This window comes from Syngnathus typhle, linkage group LG3, assembly GCF_033458585.1.
Source record: "Syngnathus typhle isolate RoL2023-S1 ecotype Sweden linkage group LG3, RoL_Styp_1.0, whole genome shotgun sequence".
In the NCBI taxonomy this organism is placed as follows: Eukaryota; Metazoa; Chordata; class Actinopteri; order Syngnathiformes; family Syngnathidae; genus Syngnathus; species Syngnathus typhle.
The window spans coordinates 3296739-3313849 of record NC_083740.1 but is presented as its reverse complement, the minus strand read 5'-3'; the positions used below and the strand labels follow the sequence as shown (position 1 = coordinate 3313849).

Below are 17111 nucleotides of genomic sequence, written 5' to 3'. Positions count from 1 at the left end.
TTTTTTTAAATGCAGCCGCAACACAAGACAACGTACGCTCCACGAAGTCGCTAATGACTGTCTTCGGCGTGACTTCCCAGCTGCCTTAGAACAAAACGAGACTATTCTGTCCTGTCAACAAACAGCGCAAACTTTTGTTCCACATTTCAGAGTTTATTATCCATGATCTCTTTCGCTCATGTTCGCCACTTTGCTCAGCAGTTCTTTAAAATCACAGCGACAGAAGATCCTTCACCTATGGCGGGATTATTGCCACGTAACCAAATTGTCGGCATCTACTAATGAGACGTAGAAAATCCTTGTCGGACAGCGCCGACGTGTTGGGAGAAGTGTTATACTTGACACGCCTGGACACAGGAGGGTCCCTCCTCTTGTTATGGCTCTAAAGCGACCTCAGTAAACAGCAAGAATTCACAAATCTGCCTCAGTCATTAGCATTTCACTTAGGCAGTCCGCCTCATTGGGTGTCTGTACCGTTGATACAGAACAAAGGCGGTTAAAACATGCCGGGTTGTTATAAAAATTCTCTACAACAAGAAGAAAAGGTAGATCAGGTCGTTTTTACGAAGATGCCGCTTGTTAAACGTCGCATCCAACTATGTACACGTTTAAAAAAAAAAATCTAAAAACATTGTATTGAAAGACAAGTGCGTCTCATTGTAAGAAATGTTGAGATGACGTAAACGTTGTCAGTGGTGATGTGCGCGTGTGTGTCCAGCACACACGCGCACTAGACGGTCCCTGCAGAGGATAGAGAACATAATTGTTTGGAGAACCCTGGCCCGTTAAGTTCAAAGTGAGTGGTGACAACATGGAAACTCCTTGGAAAGAAATGTGAGATAAGGCAGGAAGCTGTTCAAGTGTCTTCAAGTCAAGACTTGATGTCAAAGTTCTTCTCGCCATAGTTCAAGCAGCCGTCAACCTCAGTGACCTTTTTGTAGTCCAACTGGTTTGCTTTCACCGAGTCGGCGAGATGAGTGAATAATAGGAAGTGGCTGTATGTATGCGTGTGCTAGGAGCACTTCCACACGCACACGGCCAAACTACCTCCAAAGAACATGTAGAGCAGGTTCTTCACCTCGTGCGTGACCTCAAAGCCAAAACCCTCGCCGATCACCACGTGCCACGAACTGCCGAACTTCTTGTCCATGGACTCTTTGATCATCTTGGCGGCGCTCTGGAGACCAATGGCAGGAAGTCCATGTAGGGAAAAAAAAAGAAAAACATCAGAACAACTCCACTTACCGTAATTTTCGGACTATAAGTCGCACTGGAGTATAAATCGCACCAGCCATAAAATGCCCAAAAAAGTGAAAAAAAAAACATATAAGTCGCTCTTGAGTATAAGTCGCCCCCCACCCCCCACCCCCCACCCACCCAAACTATGAAAAAAAACACGACTTATATTCCGAAAATTACGGTACATTGTCTGTACCACTTGTCTCCAATAAAAATATATTATCCCTGATTATTGAATTTTATTGAGGTACCAGTTATTTCCGCTGTTTCACTATTGGAGGCTGACCTACATATATCAGATTGTATTTTTTTACACTGGAACAACTTTTTCAATGCGGGGAAAAAAAGAAATTGCACTTCCATTTTGTCGCCAACGTACCTCATTGTTGGTAGCAAACTTTTCACAGGCAGTCACGCACAGCTCCATCGTCTCCACCCTCATTTCCTCAGGCATGTCCGTGTGCTGAGGACAAATCAATACTTTATCTTCTGATACCAATTATTATCATTTCCATATTTCTGCTTCATCTATCTCAGAGGCACGGACAGCTGCGTGAGGAATTCACACCCATGACTGTCTTTATAATGTAGATTATAAATGTTGTCATTCTCAAACAGTAGTTTTCCCTCGCATTCTCCAAACCACACTCCAGATCCAATGCTCAGAACATCATGACTGATGATATCATCACTCTCCTACCCTGATAAGTGGGAAACTGTGTAGTCTCTTGTAGTCGGCCTCTTCTTTCTTTGCCTCGCCGGTTCCTGCCATCACGACTCCTGTGAACAGTTGCCACGTTAAAACAATTCTAAAAAATGTACATTTGTTAGTACTGAGCATCACTTAGCAACGACACACAAGAAAACCTACCAAGCTAGCGAAAGAACAAAGCATCCAGTTGTGAAAGTCAAAAGTCATTTTCTACTCAAATCGCAAGTTTTTATCTTTAAAAAACCGAGGGCCATTGTGGCTAGTTTGTAAACACTTAGCAGGCAGCAGGCGGAGATAGTGGAACCTAAGAAGCATCGTTCACGAGCTATCCAGTTAGCTTAGCGTTAGCTCCGTGGCGAACAGATAACATTAAACACATTGTCTTTCACCAGGCGGTCGTTGACTCTTCAGGGTTTGTTAAGGGCTAGTCATGAAAATGTTGAATGACTTACTCAGGAGGCGTTTGGACCGCAGGAAAAGTTCCACAGTTTGAGTCCCAGGGGTTGTTAGGGGGACATTTTAAACAAGAACTACACGGACAGAAGAAGCCCCGCCTACTCGTGACACGCAGCGTCTCTATAGGCTCTTGGTCTTGTCAATCGACTCGAGTTTGACATTTATTCATTCATTTATTTTCTGATTTATTTATTTTTTATCAATCGGATTTGACTGTTTATATATTTCATACATTTTCGATATTTATGCGATGTATTTTTTAAATGGATACTGTTATTCTGTATTTTTAAAGTTTTCTCAATATACAATTGTTTTGCTAGTCTAGTGAGTTGCACGACTCTTGTATTATCTGATATAAACACACCAAACGCTTTTTCATTTTACTTATGGTTTCTTTAAAGTACAAAATAGTGACACTTGCAGACAGTAAAATGTGTCTTACCCTATTTAAGCGGTTCCCACAAGTGACAAGTTACCTAGACTCTTCCTTAAGTGGGTCAAAAGTTATTAGAATATTATTACAATGTTATTAGAATGTTATTAGAACATATTAGAATCAATGTGTTTTTAATCCCATTTTTGTCATTCTGGTAGAGAGTAATTCACTTCTATGATATTAGCTAATATATCTAGGATCACACAGCAATGATTTAGATTCTTATTTTTGTTTGGAACTTTTTAACGTTTTTGAAAAACACAATTACCCAGAACAGTCATAGAATTTTTTTTATTTTTTTTAAAAAAGACAGTTACCTAGAACAGTCATAGAAAAATGTGAACATTGTGAACATCCATTGTGTGCGTGTGTAAAAAAAACATGTTTTTTTGAGGAATACCTGAAATATGAAAAGATAACATCTTTTTATTATGAAGATATTAAAAAAAAGAAAATCCCCCATTTATGCATCTAAGGGTTAATCTAAAACAAGTACTACTCACTCTGCCGTAGATCAGATTGGATTACGGATTTTTGGACAGGCAAGCAAACATGGCAAAATAATAATATTCTTCATCTCGTTTGGGCTCATTGGGCGCAACTCCAGGTCAGCTCCAGTCCAGATGAACCTCTCACAGTGCGTGGGCTATGAGCACGTAGATAATCAGCGTGTTGTATGACTAATTGTGTGGCACCAGATTACGCCATTTAACGACATCAATCCGAATGACCCAGTTTGATTGTGACAGCGCGGCAGACGATCTCAATTATTGATGTGTTTAAAAGAAAACTGATTGTGTAAAGTAGTGATAATTGTGGTTATAAATGTTTGTGTACGACATGACATTTAGTATTCTGTATCAACATGTAAACTCCTCAAAGGAGAAAAGATTTAATGGCTTGGCCTTCACAACTTCTGTTTTAGATGTCATTAAAATGACTAACTCAAACTGCATGCAAAATGTGTGGTGGGACCCTTCTAATGAAGCTCAGGCCTGAAGCAGACTTCTTGTAAAAATATCAATTGCACAAATTGCAAGAAGGTATGAATGTGGACTGAATAACCAAAGAATAAGAAATGTAGGCTTACGATAAAGAATCCCAGAGGGAAGATGCGAGCTTCTTTTAAACAGTTTCTCGACGACAGATGAAAGCTAACATTTTGTCGATGACTTTTGGAATAACCCGAGTGGGATGAGTCACAGCGAGGCAATGCGAGGATGTAAAAAAACCAAAAACTTTTTATGCGTGTTTGTGAAGGCAGCGCCAAGATAAAAAGGTCAAGCAAAGGTTTGTGTCATGTGTGGCTGCCTGCAGGAAAGCCAATTAGTGAGCATCTATAATTCATTTGTAGCGGATGCAGATTGTTCGGGGGTTGAAAGGGGATGGCCATTCGTGACAATAATCGAACAGATGTCTCAAGACTGACGGCTTGATAATACGGCAGTGACTCGTGAGACGTTATGACGTTAATGATGCAGCAGCATGTTGGATTAGCGGTTAGCACGTCTGCCTCACAGTCAGAGTTTTTAGGTTTTGGATGATCCCACGTTATTTTGGGTGTGCTTAGAAAAATCGACACGTTGAGTCTTTGTTGCAGTCACGACGAACAATGAACGCCCCAGAAATCAGTTTATTGGAAAAGCAGGCAGAAAACCTGAAAGCTGCCAGGCTACTAGCTAACACTGATTTAATTTGGTTTTCAACAAATTCTGTTTTTGGGGTTGTTGAGGCCAGTATTTTCAATATTTTCCACAAGGCCCTTTAAGCGGTTTTATCCCAGGGAGATGAATCGAGCTGAATTTGCAATGCAGAAAAGCTTTTGTACGATTTTAATTAATGCAATAAGCATCGGGTTATTGTTATTCTCCAACGCTAATGAATCTCCATCCTCCCTCGTGCATCTGTATTTATGATGATAATTATCTCTGAGGTTGCATTTGTGTTTGTGTCTCTCTGTGAGATTTATTGTGCAAAAGATTGGACGGAGTGTTTTTTTGGAGCGCATTTCCAACTTGAATCTCATCATATTTTTATTCTTATAAAATGAGGACATGAATTCGTTACATTTTTTACACAGACTCGTGATAATATCAATTTTTTTTTTTGCGATTTGTTTTGAGCGTGGCCTGCATACGTCTCTGCACTCGTCTACTGAGACAAGAAATAGTTTGAAGCAAATCCCACTTGAGTGCACAAACTTACATTTTGGTAGGGTAAAAATTAAATTAAATCCTGATATTTATTTTTAATGCAACTCAATCATAGCAATTTAAAACCATTATTACTCTAATTCTGAAGATCCCTCTAAACATGGTCATTGAGTATAAAGTTAAAAAACAAAAAAACATTTTTATTGAATTACTTGATGACTTTTAATGTTCTTTACAAACGGAATTTTCAATTTACCCAAACAAGACGTCTTGAGAGGGACAAAAATCCGAACATTAAAAAAAAAAAACATTCTGTGGGGTTTAGCCAGGGTACAATTTAATCTTCTAAATCACAGTTTGGCATCAAAGTGCGAATGGATCGAGAGTACAGCTTTTCCCGATTGTGCGATTGTGTCAAGCTACCGCGGGGCGGCCGACATTAGCAAGGCTACATAAACACACAATAATTACACATTTACGCTATTAGATCACTGCAAATGGTGGGAGGAGTATGGACACTTGAACATGACGTCATGATCTTGAGAATCCTCGAGAACTCGATTTCAGCAATAAACACAACACGAGGGGACGCAAAAGCTTTCCATCTTCACCGACTACACCTGCATCACAACCCGAAGACCTCGAAGCTTTGATTTTTCACTTCACAGAGATGATTGACCCAAACTAGCACTGATAGTCCATCGACAAGCTTGCGTTTTGATTATCCGACGAAGGTAATCAATCCCAAGACTAACCTCATTCTCAGTTTCGAACTAAACACCAAACACACCCACATGGAAAACAGACGAGCTCTTAACGTTACATTAGCTGCGTCCCGTCAGATCCCCGAGCTCCGAACAAATGCTTTACATTCTCAAGTCGTTTAATTTACCCCTCGACAAAATCTCGCACTCTCTCGGCCCTCACTGTTTTGGGCTGGAGGGGTTGGATCTCTCAGCAGCGTGGCAGGGGTCTAAGGACTCCTTGATGGCTCCTCCATAGACGTCTACGTCCAGATCGGTCCAGGGGGCGATGTTCCCGAGTACAGAGGAGTTGCATTCCGCCAGGGCGGCGACTTCGGCGGGCTTCAATACCCGGTCCCATAAGTTGAACTGGGAGAGTTCACCAACCAGCGCCTGGGAGGCATCGAAACGTCCGCCGAGGGTGTCCTTGGGTTGGGGAAAGAAAGAAAGGTGTGGTTCAGGGGAGTCATTTTGTTTGTTTTCTATTTATTACAGGGCAGGAATCTTCTGAAATTCAGGTTGTACCCCCCAAGAAAACATTACTCTGAAATTCCTCCTTCCCTACTACGTATTAGCTCTAGGAAATCCATCGATTGATGATCATGGAACGTGTAACCCCTGAAAAGTGACAAACAAAGCAACATGCTAACATTAGCGTGTCCGCAAAATTACGATTCAACCAAAAAAACCTCTTCAACATCAATAGAACAACATCGGATTTCCTTTTGCGGAAAATGTGAGTTTCCGTGAATAACACAAGGATAGCATCCAATTCCCTCCGAACATTTCAAACATTTTTTACCTGCTCCTGGCCCAGGATGAGCACCCCACCAGGTTTGATGGGGTGCCAGGCGGCCAGTCCTTCTCCCCGCCCCTTCATCTTGCCACCCTGGTAGGCCTTCCACACACCGTCCCTCAAGGTCCAGCTAACGCAGATATGCTGCCATGCGTCTTGAGGGAGCGACAGCGGCAACTGTGCTACCTGGGAGCGGATGTGAGGACGAGTTAGCCGAGTGAAATGTCCACATACGAGTCGTGTTGGCTTGGCAGGGTTGTAAAGTTTTAACTTTCTTTGTGACACAAGTGTGTCATTTGACACAACTGAACCTAAAGGCTGCTAGATTAGCTTATCAAGCTAGCTCACGCTAGCTACCATGTGTTGTTCACAAAGGTTGACTCTGTACTGACAATCTTTATTTTTTTTTTTAACAATAGACTTTGATTTGGATCATAATTCATGTGTTGAGTGACAATCCAAGGCCGCTTTTGCTACTTCCTCATGCTAAATGTCTGGCTGGCACACGACCGTCGCTTCCGATCAAATGGTAGCCTGACCGATTGTTAGTTAATCGGAATCTTTTGTCGCACAGAGTAAGAACGCGTAGCAATCGGTTGTGTTCTCAGCAAACAAAAAGCACTAATATTGTGCTTTGTTAAAACAACGTATTATTTTGACTAGATCTGGATCAAGATCTGGATCAAGATCTGGATCAAGATCTGGATCGAGATCTGGATCGAGATCTGGATCAAGATCTGGATCAAGATCTGGATCAAGATCCGGCTCAAGATCCGGATCAAGATCTGGATCAAGATCTGGCTTCGTACCTTATCATTAATGAGCAGCTCCACGGGGTTGTGGACACCCTGCAGCAACACCAGCTCGTTAGGCTGTCCGGGTACCGAGTAGGAGAAAGGCGTACCGATCCCGCCTTCCTTAGCCTTCAGCCACACACAAGCGGTGAAGGCGTACATCTCGGTGATCTCCTTCCGGACCAGGCCGTACATGTAGTTGGTGCGCATGGGGAAGGACAGCACGAAGCCGTCGGGGAAGGACGGCTCTGTTAGGGCTTTCAAGAGAAAGAATGTTGACAGAAAATGGCGGCACTTGTGAATGGTGACACACGAACGTTGTTGTTGCTCCAATAAGAGCTCCACTAATGATCAGGCTCTGGGTAGCGCCTCGAAAAGACTTAAAAGAATCGAAAAGCAACACGAGACAGATGGAGCCACCCTCAACGATACGTTTTTTTTCTTTGTCTCTCAAGCAATGAATCTCGCTAGAAGAAGCTTCCTCGACAAATTGGATGACTCAAGACAAAATGAGAATTTAAAAGCGTGCTAAAAGTATTTGAGCTAGCGAGACGTAAAGTTGCTATACGATAATATGCTTTTAATATCCAGCTGCCTTTTGGTAAAGCCCACTCACTGTGCTCCAGTTCGCTGACGCGGTGATTGGCGGTGTCCAAGCCCTGGGTGATCTTCTCATACTGCCCTTGTGTCTCCTTCCTCATGGCCTGCCGCTCCTTCTCCAACATTTTTATTTTCCTCTCCAGCTCACCCTCCAGGTCCTCCACCCTCCACGGAGCTTTCCCGCGACCCGGGGTCCCCTTGGCCGGGAGCTTGGAAGCGGGAGAGCCCGGTCGTCTGGCCCCGGGGCCTGCCGGGGGCAGGGGGTTGGTGTTGCCGGTGGGTGGAGTGGGGGGCTTGGTGGTCATCGGTGTGCTGCTGCCGCTGCTTGTTCCTGTAGACGTGTCCGTGAGGTTCAAAGCAGCTGGGCCGATCTCTGCCTGGAGGAAGCCAAATACTGAGTCTAACTTCAAAAGAAATGTTCTTGTCATTCAGAAAAAAAAAATAAAAATTATTAACACTTACATGCCCGTAGAATTGAAAATAAATAAATTTAATTTTAAGGACTTGGCAGTTATTTATTTCTCATTCAGCAAAATAGACAAGACAATCATTGATTGTCTTATTGTTTGTCAAGGGTGACTGAAGTATAATGATGTCGTGTCAATCAATACGGACTTAAAAAAAAAGAACAAAAGATGAATAAATATCAAGAATTGCTGAGGCAAGGACTGCATGTCCAGGATGCAAATTGATAACCTTGGAACTGTCTATTTATTTCGAAGCGTGCCCCTGTCTCCATCTTCGCCCACACACACACAAACACGCAAGCTGTTAAGAAGCTGACCTTTCTCTGCACAACCTGGCCAGCTTCATCTTTTATTTATGTCTCTCTATCCTGCATGTGGAATGAGGGGAGGGAGAAATGCTGCTGTCACAGTACTGGGGCGTGTCGGGGTGAAGGATGCTGGTGGCAAACACTTCCAATCGTCAGGATTTAAGATCATCAGATCGTCACATTACAATTGGCCAATATATTAAACGTTTTGGGAAAAGCAAGATGAAGTGGAAAAATTCAGCAAACGTCTGGTTGCCTTGATTCTATTTGCAGTGACTAAGAATCGACGGTTGTATAATTTTTTAGCAAGTGCAATGTTTTTAATTGATATGGTGATAATACCGTAATTTTCGGACTATAAGTCGCACCGGAGTATAAGTCGCACCAGCCATAAAATGCCCAAAAAAGTGAAAAAAAACATATATATGTATATAAGTCGCTCCTGAGTATAAATCGCCCCCCCCCCCCCCAAACGATGAAAAGAAACGCGACTTATAGTCCGAAAATTACGGTAAGTGAAAATTGTCTTGAGCAATTATGCTGACATGAAGTGTTGGGCAACTGAATCGAATCATGACTTTGGGCAATTTTGTCTTCTCAAATATTACACTTGGGGAGGAACTTGGTCAAGTTGAAGTTAAAGTTTAAAAAAAACTAATCTTTTGATATTGAGTTATTATTTTAAACAAAGAAAAAAAATTGCATTGTGGAACAATATCAATCTGCTCTTACCTCGAGCTTCTCAATTCGGTCCTTCAGGTCCATGATGGCCCGAGCAAGCTCCTCCACGGCTCGGGCCGTCTGCAGCTGCGAGGCGGCCGAAGAGCTGACGTCGTCCCCGGCCATGACCCGCCGGTTCCCGCTCCAGACCCCGATACTGCGTTCGGGTCCGGCCCTCCCGCTGTCCTCCTCTTCCAGGCCGCTCTCGCACTCACTCAGCTTTCCTGTCAGCTCGCGAATCGTTCTCTGGTCCATGAGGATCTGGTCGTTCTGCTGCATGACCATCTGCCGGAGTTCCTCCGCGGTGGTGCGGAGGAACGTCCAGTCCTCATCGACGAGAGGGTCGTCCGCCAGCGGCTGCTGCCCCGCTTCTTTCCTCTTACAGTCCCCGAGCGGAACCGGTGTGCAGATGAGTCGGCTGTAGCTGAACACCTTGGCTGAACCTCGGCCGGTCTCCTCGCCGATGTCGAGCTCATTCAACGTGGGAAGCCCCAAGCCAAGTCCGTTCTCTCCGCCGTAGGAGTCGGCGCCGTGCAGAGCCCCGAGCGGGCCGGCGTGAGCCACCGCGCCGGGCCGCTCCAGAGGCTGGAGGAGCGTCTCTGACATCAGGGTGCCGTTGTCGGCCAGAGCCACGGCGTGTTTGCGGGGGTAAACGCTAGCGAAGATGCAGATGACGGCGCCAAGGAAGGCCAGCGTGCCAGCGCCCACCAGAACCACCATGAACTTCATTGTACTGTAAATCAAAAAAAAATATCCTTCTCAATATCAATGAAAAATGACAATTGGAGAGGATTCTCTCGGAGGATGTCTGCTGCTCTGGAGTACCGAGCGGTCTGGATGCTCGTCGTGTTGTTGCTAAGCTGCTCTCTCCTCTGTGTGTTGCCATGGAGACTGCACCGTGCAAGAGGAGGAGGAGGAGCCAAGCTGTGTGCCTCTGCGTCAGTCGCAGCAGGATGGCCGGGGTGAATTCGCAGTAGCAGCAGTGTGAATAAACAAGGCAGTGATGGATCAATGCAAGTGTGTGTGTGTGTGTGTGTGTGTGTGTGTGTGCATGGCAGGATGTAGCATGACAAGAAGCAGAAAGAATAAAAGGTGACAATGAAATGTCATATTGTTCTATTTGTAGGACCACTGCAATACCGAGTCATCCAAGTGGTTTGAGCTCCTGCCTTGCAGTCAAGAGTATTCTCCTATCCTTTTCAAAAATATCCGCACAAAATTAATATCAGAATACCAAAGTTATTTTATTTGTAGGCCATTTGAAAGTTGTTTGGTCTCATAAGTGAGGATAATGTATTTATTTAAAATATGTAATATTGCAATAGTGATGACATCAGCGATTATGTTAAATCCACTTCCTATGTGTTTTCTTTATTTTAAAGATACACAAGCAAAAAATAATCTGTATTGCATTAAACTCAAATTCTATCTATCTATCTATCTATCTATCTATCTATCTATCTATCTATCTATCTATCTATCTATCTATCTATCTATCTATCTATCTATCTATCTATCTATCTATCTATCTATCTATCTATCTATCTATCTATCTATCTATCTATCTATCTATCTATCTATCTATCTATCTATCTATCTATCTATCTATCTATCTATCTATCTATCTATCTATACCTCCATACATCCGTAACATCAGAGAAAACTGGAAGCAAAGTGTCATTAAACATTAATGGTCCACGTTCACAGTTCTCAAACACAACGAAAGGGAATAAATCAATTGCTTTGCTCAGTTAAATGTCCGGGAAATAACACAGAGTGTAGATGAGTAAATAAAGAGAAAAATTGAAAGTGAGCTGAAACTAAAACGAAAGCAACCGAATAATGCTGCTGAAAATCCATGCTAATGCGTTAGCCACATCACGCTAACAAGGTCATGCGAATGAGGTTTACTTCTCTTAATACTAAAACGATGCAAAATAACACGGTTAGCATCAACGTTGGAAGATTTGAGCAGAATTCAGAAATCAGATTTTTTTCTTGGTCATTTTTCTTGTGGTATAAATTACAAACATGTCTGAAAAAGTCAAGATTTCTCATTTCAGTCATAACTACTCAAAATGAGGCTTCATCATATTCCACTTGACTAGTATTAATATTTGGTGTGACCTGCAGCCTAGATTTCAGCTTAATCTCAGAGGTGGCCGACATGGCATGCGCATGCACGCACGCACTTGCACAGAAGTGGGCCACTGATGACACCACGGGGACGACTTTAATTCCGTCTGGCCTCTCAATAGAGGTCACTCGCTGCATGAAATAGACAAGAGTGTCATCGAAAGTCATTTCAAAGCAGCTAGGGGTGTCAAACTTATTTTTTCCGCGGGCCGCATTGTAGTCTTCTTTCAGAGGGCCATTATGAATTAATGTATGAAGATCTTATATACAGTAAAAGCTACAAAACAAACGGACAAATAACTCATTTTCAAATCAAACGAGTAAAAACTGGTCAAATATTACAAAAAAAAGATTAAAAGTGAAGACAATTTGCAATTCTAGTAATGATGCACAATTTGTCTTCGCGGGCCACATCAAATGATGTGGCGGGCCGTATCTGGACCCCGGGCCTTGAGTTTGACATCTGTGAGAAAATAACAGAAAGAATACATTGCTATTGAACTAGCTTTCCTGACGAATCTGCGGGCGTCGTGGCCTTTTTGTGTTGCACAATAGCGCCACCCTGTGGGATTCCTGAAAAATGCTTTTATGAGCATTTGTAAGGCAAATTAGAAATACGTTAAAAGGAACTCAGTTTGAAGGTAAGGCCAACAAAGTGTTTTATTGTGAAGGAACTACTTGGAATTACCTGGATTTCTGTTTAAATTAGCCATAAAATGATGCCTTCAATGCCATGCAGGAAAAATTCCCATCCAAGTTATTCGGGAGTAATTTCATTGGGGGTAAAAAAAAACTAATGGGGCAAAGTGCTTCTTCACAGCTTTTTAATTTAAAGTCTCATAAAAGGAAAAACACAGAATACAACGAGTGCACAGGTAACATGAGATATATCATTTGTACAATTGAAAACATGCTTCAGAAAGATACATACATTACAATGTCTCCCGTGTACAGAACTCCGAAACGAGCTAACTTGAATTGCATCACACTGAAGGTAATTATGCATATTTTGAAAAGGTGGTTTACAGTACAACGAACACAAAGGCTTTTTTTTTTTCCTCAATTCAACAAACAAGGCTCCTTTTAAAAAAAACAGTGCTAAATAAAACACTGGAAATTATACAAGCAGAGCATTAAAAAAGGGAAAACCCAACTAGAAAAAACAAAACAAATAATAATCCCTATTTGGTAGAAATATAAGACACTAAGTGGAGTTGTGTTACCCCATATGACAACAGAAAAAGGATGCCTAATTCACACCTTAGTACAATTCAACACAACTTCTACCCACAACTTAAACTTAGCGGAGATCTACGGTCCTCGCAACAGCTCATTCCAGAAATCGTCAAATTCAAAAGACCCGTGGCCCATTTTTGGAATGAGCCCCTCCGAGTGAACCCATGACGGGAGACGCGTCATTTTTTTTTCCCTCTTTGTTTTTACGAGCTTGCGTCTTCATATTCATGCTTAAGTTGTGTGGCAGGGGTGCGGGCGGCGGGGTGGGGGGTTAGCAGCTGTAAGGCAATTTATTTGGGGAACTTTGTAATACTGTTATGATATGAGAGTACAACAGGGTGACGAGTTCTGAGGTCCAGAGTCGGCGTAACAATTGGGGAGGAGGGGGTGGGGGGGGCTAAAACACAATTTATCCACTAGGCAAAATGCAAAAAATCTAGTTTAGGAGATTGTTGAAATTAATTCATTTATTTGTCAAAATAGTTCAAGTAAATGCAAGGTCATAAAAAACATACGATAAACACCTGCCCATTTGGAGTTAGCTATTTAAAAAAAAAATACTTTTTTTTTTTTTTAGAAAGCGAATACTTTTTTTTTTTTAGAAAGAGCGCCTCACACTTAGTTAAATTCCCTCTTGCAACGTCCAACGTCTTGGGAGAGACTTTGAAACGGGATAATAGTTCATGGTGAGCATTAACTAATTAGAATGTAGGGCATCACTGACTTGTGGTTTTTAACTATTCACCGCCAGGTTCTGTTGCTATTATGTTTACTGTATTGTTAAATTAATACCTCGCAAAAAAGTCAGCATTTGTGTCATTTTGGACATAAAGGGACGGCAGCTATGCAATGTTGAAGGTTTGTTATGGCTTGGCTGGGTTGTTCTCCGGGCTGTCAGAGGCGGAGCGCGGTGATGCGGCGCCTTCCGCCGTGATGGGCGAGGCGGGGCACGAAGCGGGGGAAGGGAACTCCTTGATGGTGACGGTGACCAGGTTGGTGGTGACGTCTGTGACCACCACGTCCTTGCAGCTGGATCCTATTTGCGGGTGCCAGTCGGGGTCGCCCTCAGCAGGCACCCTGGCTTGTTCTGGCGGGCCGCCGCCCCCTTGGGGCAAGGAGGCGCCTAAGGCGTCAGCGGCGTCCTCCCCAGCGGGCAGTGCGGCCGATGCAGAGGGGTTGGCGGGAGCGGACGGGGGGATATTTGGAGATTCTGCGGGACTTTTGGATTGTGCCGACTCTCCGGAAGGCGGGAAAGAATGGGAGGTTTTAGGATTCCCGTTGGACTGGGAAGGAAGTGCGGAAGCGTGCAAGTGGGACGGTGTGGGACGGGTGTTCCTGGCGTTGCAGGACCCCGGTTGAGGGTGGAAGGCCAGGGGGCCCCCGCACTGCAGCCCAAAAGGCTTCCCGTACATGGGGAAGCCGAGCATCTTCAGCGGGGGCTGGAAAGGTCTATAGGGAACTTCTCCCTTCTTCCCGATGATGCGATTGCGGGACGGGATGTTCTGGCGCCCCCCCGGGACATTCCGAGAGCCGCCGACGCTCGATCCGCCGCGACCCGGCTTGTCGATTACCTTCAGATTAAGGATGATGCGGCCACGCTTGACCTCGCGGGGCTTCACGCGGCGGTTGAGGATGCGCACGGTCTCGGAAAAAGGCGAGGCGTGAGGCCGGGACGGCAAGCCGCCGGGCCCGGAGAAAGAGGACGCCATGGGGTCCGAGCGGGGCAGGGGCCGGCGGGACATGCGGTGGCAGCGGTGAATGTCTTTCTTCAGCTTGTGGGTTGCGGCCAGGGAGCTGAGCTTCGGGGATGTGGGCGGCAAAGGGTGAGGCGAGGAAGAGGAGGCGGAAGAAGTCGCTCGGCTGGAAACGGAGCGCGATGTGGCTTGGCAGGATTTTGCGCATCGAGTGCTTGTTTCTCCTTTCTGAGGCTGGAAAGCAGTTTTACCAAACGTTGCAGACATGACAATAAAAAAAATGTGATGTATGACTTTTTTTTTTCTTTCTCTCTATTGTATGCAAAAGCACACTCGACATTTGACTTTTAAAGGCTGGGCCGACACTTAATTTGCTTAACTGCAGAACGTACGACATTATTATTATGTACAAAGTATGCCGAACGAAAGGGAAAAAAAAACACTCCTTTACAGGCCAGCATTGAACTATTACTATTGAACTATACTATTCATATTTTTTATTAAAATAGATTCATTTATTGCTTGTGTTTGTTAAAAAAAAACAGGAAGTGGACCTTGAGAAAAATAATGGTATATTAAATAGCAAAATTGCAGGAAAAAAAATCAGCGCAATTAGATTTTATCGAGTAGCCCTACTAAACGATGACTTTGACTTATTCAAGTTGACTCAAACAATTCAGGCTTCAGACCACCATTTAAAAAAAAATATGGTGCAACTTTACCCCGTGTAAACAATGGAATAATCGATAAGATAATCAATTCTAAAAAGATTTGTTTTGTGACAGCCCTTGCTTTATACGTCAGCTTTGATTCATAGTTTGGCGTGTGGTCTCCATTTACCTTAATCACAAGGTTTTTGGATTTTGGCCCTCGCTTTTTTGGCCCGCTACATTCCCGCTCTCGTTCTCTGGGGAAAAACAAATTATGGTGATTATTTTAATTTAATATTTTATATATATAGAAATATTTTAAAATGATGAAGACGTATTTTAAATGGAAGCCATCTACTCACTTTTGCTCAAAGCCAAGTATGAGCCTGTCATCCAGAATATTCTCCTCTGGCTCCCAGGTGCTGTCCCTGAATGAGCACAAAGAACTCATCAAAAGAGGACACATCTTGAAATAGACTTTTTAAAAAAATATATAATAAAAAAAAATCTATATTTAGACATTCACAGTACACGTGACCAATCGAAGCAACACTTACTTCATTGCCCATCCCTTCCATTTCACCAAATATTCAAGTCGCCCCTGCAATAAAAACACACGTTCAGCCGTTTATCGATGAATCCAAATTTATCCATCGATTTTTCCAAAACATGACCTCTTTTTTTTAGAATTTTGTTGATTTCTGATAATGACGCGTAAATGATTGAAAATTGTTTTGTGACCCCCCAATGAACCAACGTTGAGATGAACTGATTTAACAGACAGATGGCAAGAAGCTTAGTGAAAGTTTGGAGTAAAGGCCATTCAGAGGTCACTGGAGGGGGTGTTCCTGGTTCACTGCATGGACCTGACACTTGACCTGAGCAAGCCCCTGGTATTGTTTACTGACCTTATGGCCCCCAACAAAATTAATGGGACTACTGGAACTGGTCAAAAGAGAAAAGAGGTCACCATAATAAAAAAGAAAAGCCTGTTTTTTTAAAAAAAGCATCTTGCGGGAGGAAAAGACAAAAGTTACGTTTAACAAGAGACATCTGTGCTATGCACGCCCACTGTGGCCGTGTAGCTTTAGCCATTGCTAGCTGCAGCATAAATCATGTCCCATTTTAAAAACTCCTCCCGCCGGTCTCACCGTTTCACAAGGGAGCTTCTTTTGTGTCACTTTTACTGCCCGGGCAAAGGCCTCAAAAGCAGCAACCATGGCTTGAAATGTTTCGCAGGCTATTTTAGCATGTAGCTTAGCAAACCGGAGGCCTCCGAAACCGGAGTACGCGCCGATGACGGATGACTTTCCCGCGGATTACATCTGTCAAAACACGCGGGAGGACCGTGGAAGGTGGCGGCTCACCTTTCGGACGCGGCGTTTTAGTATGGCTTCCGCGGCGAAGACGCGATCGCCCATCGCCGAGAGCTCCATCCTATCTATGCGCTATTGGTTCCAGGAGATGGAGGGGTTCGGCTCTGTTCGGTTCGACCGCAGCCGAACTGTCCGCGACACGCACGCACGCACGGCTACTGGGTTCTGCTTGCCGCTGTGTGTCACGTGGTCGAGGCCAGCCCCCCTGGTCGTCATGGCAATGAGGAAGATACCACAACGAACGGAGGCGCGCTCTACTTTTTTCTTAGCTGACGTCATCCCGGTTCAGATGTGACCAGAATTTGTGACACTATTGAATTATGCCAACTTTCCTCTTCATCGTTTGGTATAATTATCATTAAAAAAAATAAATGAGTTGATGAAATGTCCTCTGACTGATCAAAATGAAGTACGACTATAAATGTTAGGAATATAATCAATTTGTAGCTATAATTGTGCATAACTTACAAATCCTAATATTTAGACACAATTGTAATAATTCTATTCCTATTTGATACCACACTGCATCTGTAAGTTTTTTTCTTTATCAAGAGCTGTACATTAAGGTAAATCAATCATGCGCATGTCAGGTCAA

General features: G+C 43.5%; 2 protein-coding genes across 2 annotated transcripts; both read right to left on the bottom strand.

Moving 5' to 3' along the window:
- Positions 1–132: 132 nt before the first annotated feature.
- LOC133151575 (dynein axonemal light chain 4) lies at positions 133–2528 on the bottom strand. Its single transcript, XM_061274735.1, has 4 exons — positions 2404–2528; positions 1940–2019; positions 1619–1702; positions 133–1177 (listed from the first exon to the last, which is right to left on the bottom strand). Exons 2-4 carry the CDS (start codon positions 2009–2011, stop codon positions 1013–1015), a joined length of 321 nt encoding a protein of 106 aa, XP_061130719.1. The 5' UTR covers positions 2012–2019; positions 2404–2528; the 3' UTR covers positions 133–1012.
- Positions 2529–5299: 2771 nt separating this feature from the next.
- On the bottom strand, positions 5300–16780 carry LOC133151048 (uncharacterized). The gene is made up of 11 exons (XM_061273783.1): positions 16508–16780; positions 15698–15741; positions 15503–15568; positions 15331–15397; positions 13672–14724; positions 11617–11692; positions 9437–10182; positions 7946–8306; positions 7345–7586; positions 6542–6721; positions 5300–6165 (listed from the first exon to the last, which is right to left on the bottom strand). The coding sequence occupies exons 1-11, from the start codon at positions 16574–16576 to the stop codon at positions 5920–5922; spliced, it is 3150 nt and encodes a 1049-aa protein (XP_061129767.1). The 5' UTR covers positions 16577–16780; the 3' UTR covers positions 5300–5919.
- Positions 16781–17111: the final 331 nt, after the last annotated feature.

What these genes read in the sequence shown, in the direction of transcription:
- LOC133151575 (XM_061274735.1), bottom strand. Translation starts at nt 2,011, where the DNA reads ATGGCAGGAACCGGCGAGGCAAAGAAAGAAGAGGCCGACTACAAGAGA. An exon ending in ACAGTTTCCCACTTATCAGG is followed by an intron (nt 1,703 to 1,939) that starts GTAGGAGAGTGA and finishes ATTTGTCCTCAG; the next exon opens with CACACGGACATGCCTGAGGA. An exon ending in AGTTTGCTACCAACAATGAG is followed by an intron (nt 1,178 to 1,618) that starts GTACGTTGGCGA and finishes ATTGGTCTCCAG; the next exon opens with AGCGCCGCCAAGATGATCAA.
- LOC133151048 (XM_061273783.1), bottom strand. Translation starts at nt 16,576, where the DNA reads ATGGAGCTCTCGGCGATGGGCGATCGCGTCTTCGCCGCGGAAGCCATA. An exon ending in TAAAACGCCGCGTCCGAAAG is followed by an intron (nt 15,742 to 16,507) that starts GTGAGCCGCCAC and finishes TTTTTATTGCAG; the next exon opens with GGGCGACTTGAATATTTGGT. An exon ending in ACAGCCCGGAGAACAACCCA is followed by an intron (nt 11,693 to 13,671) that starts GCCAAGCCATAA and finishes TATTTCATGCAG; the next exon opens with CGAGTGACCTCTATTGAGAG.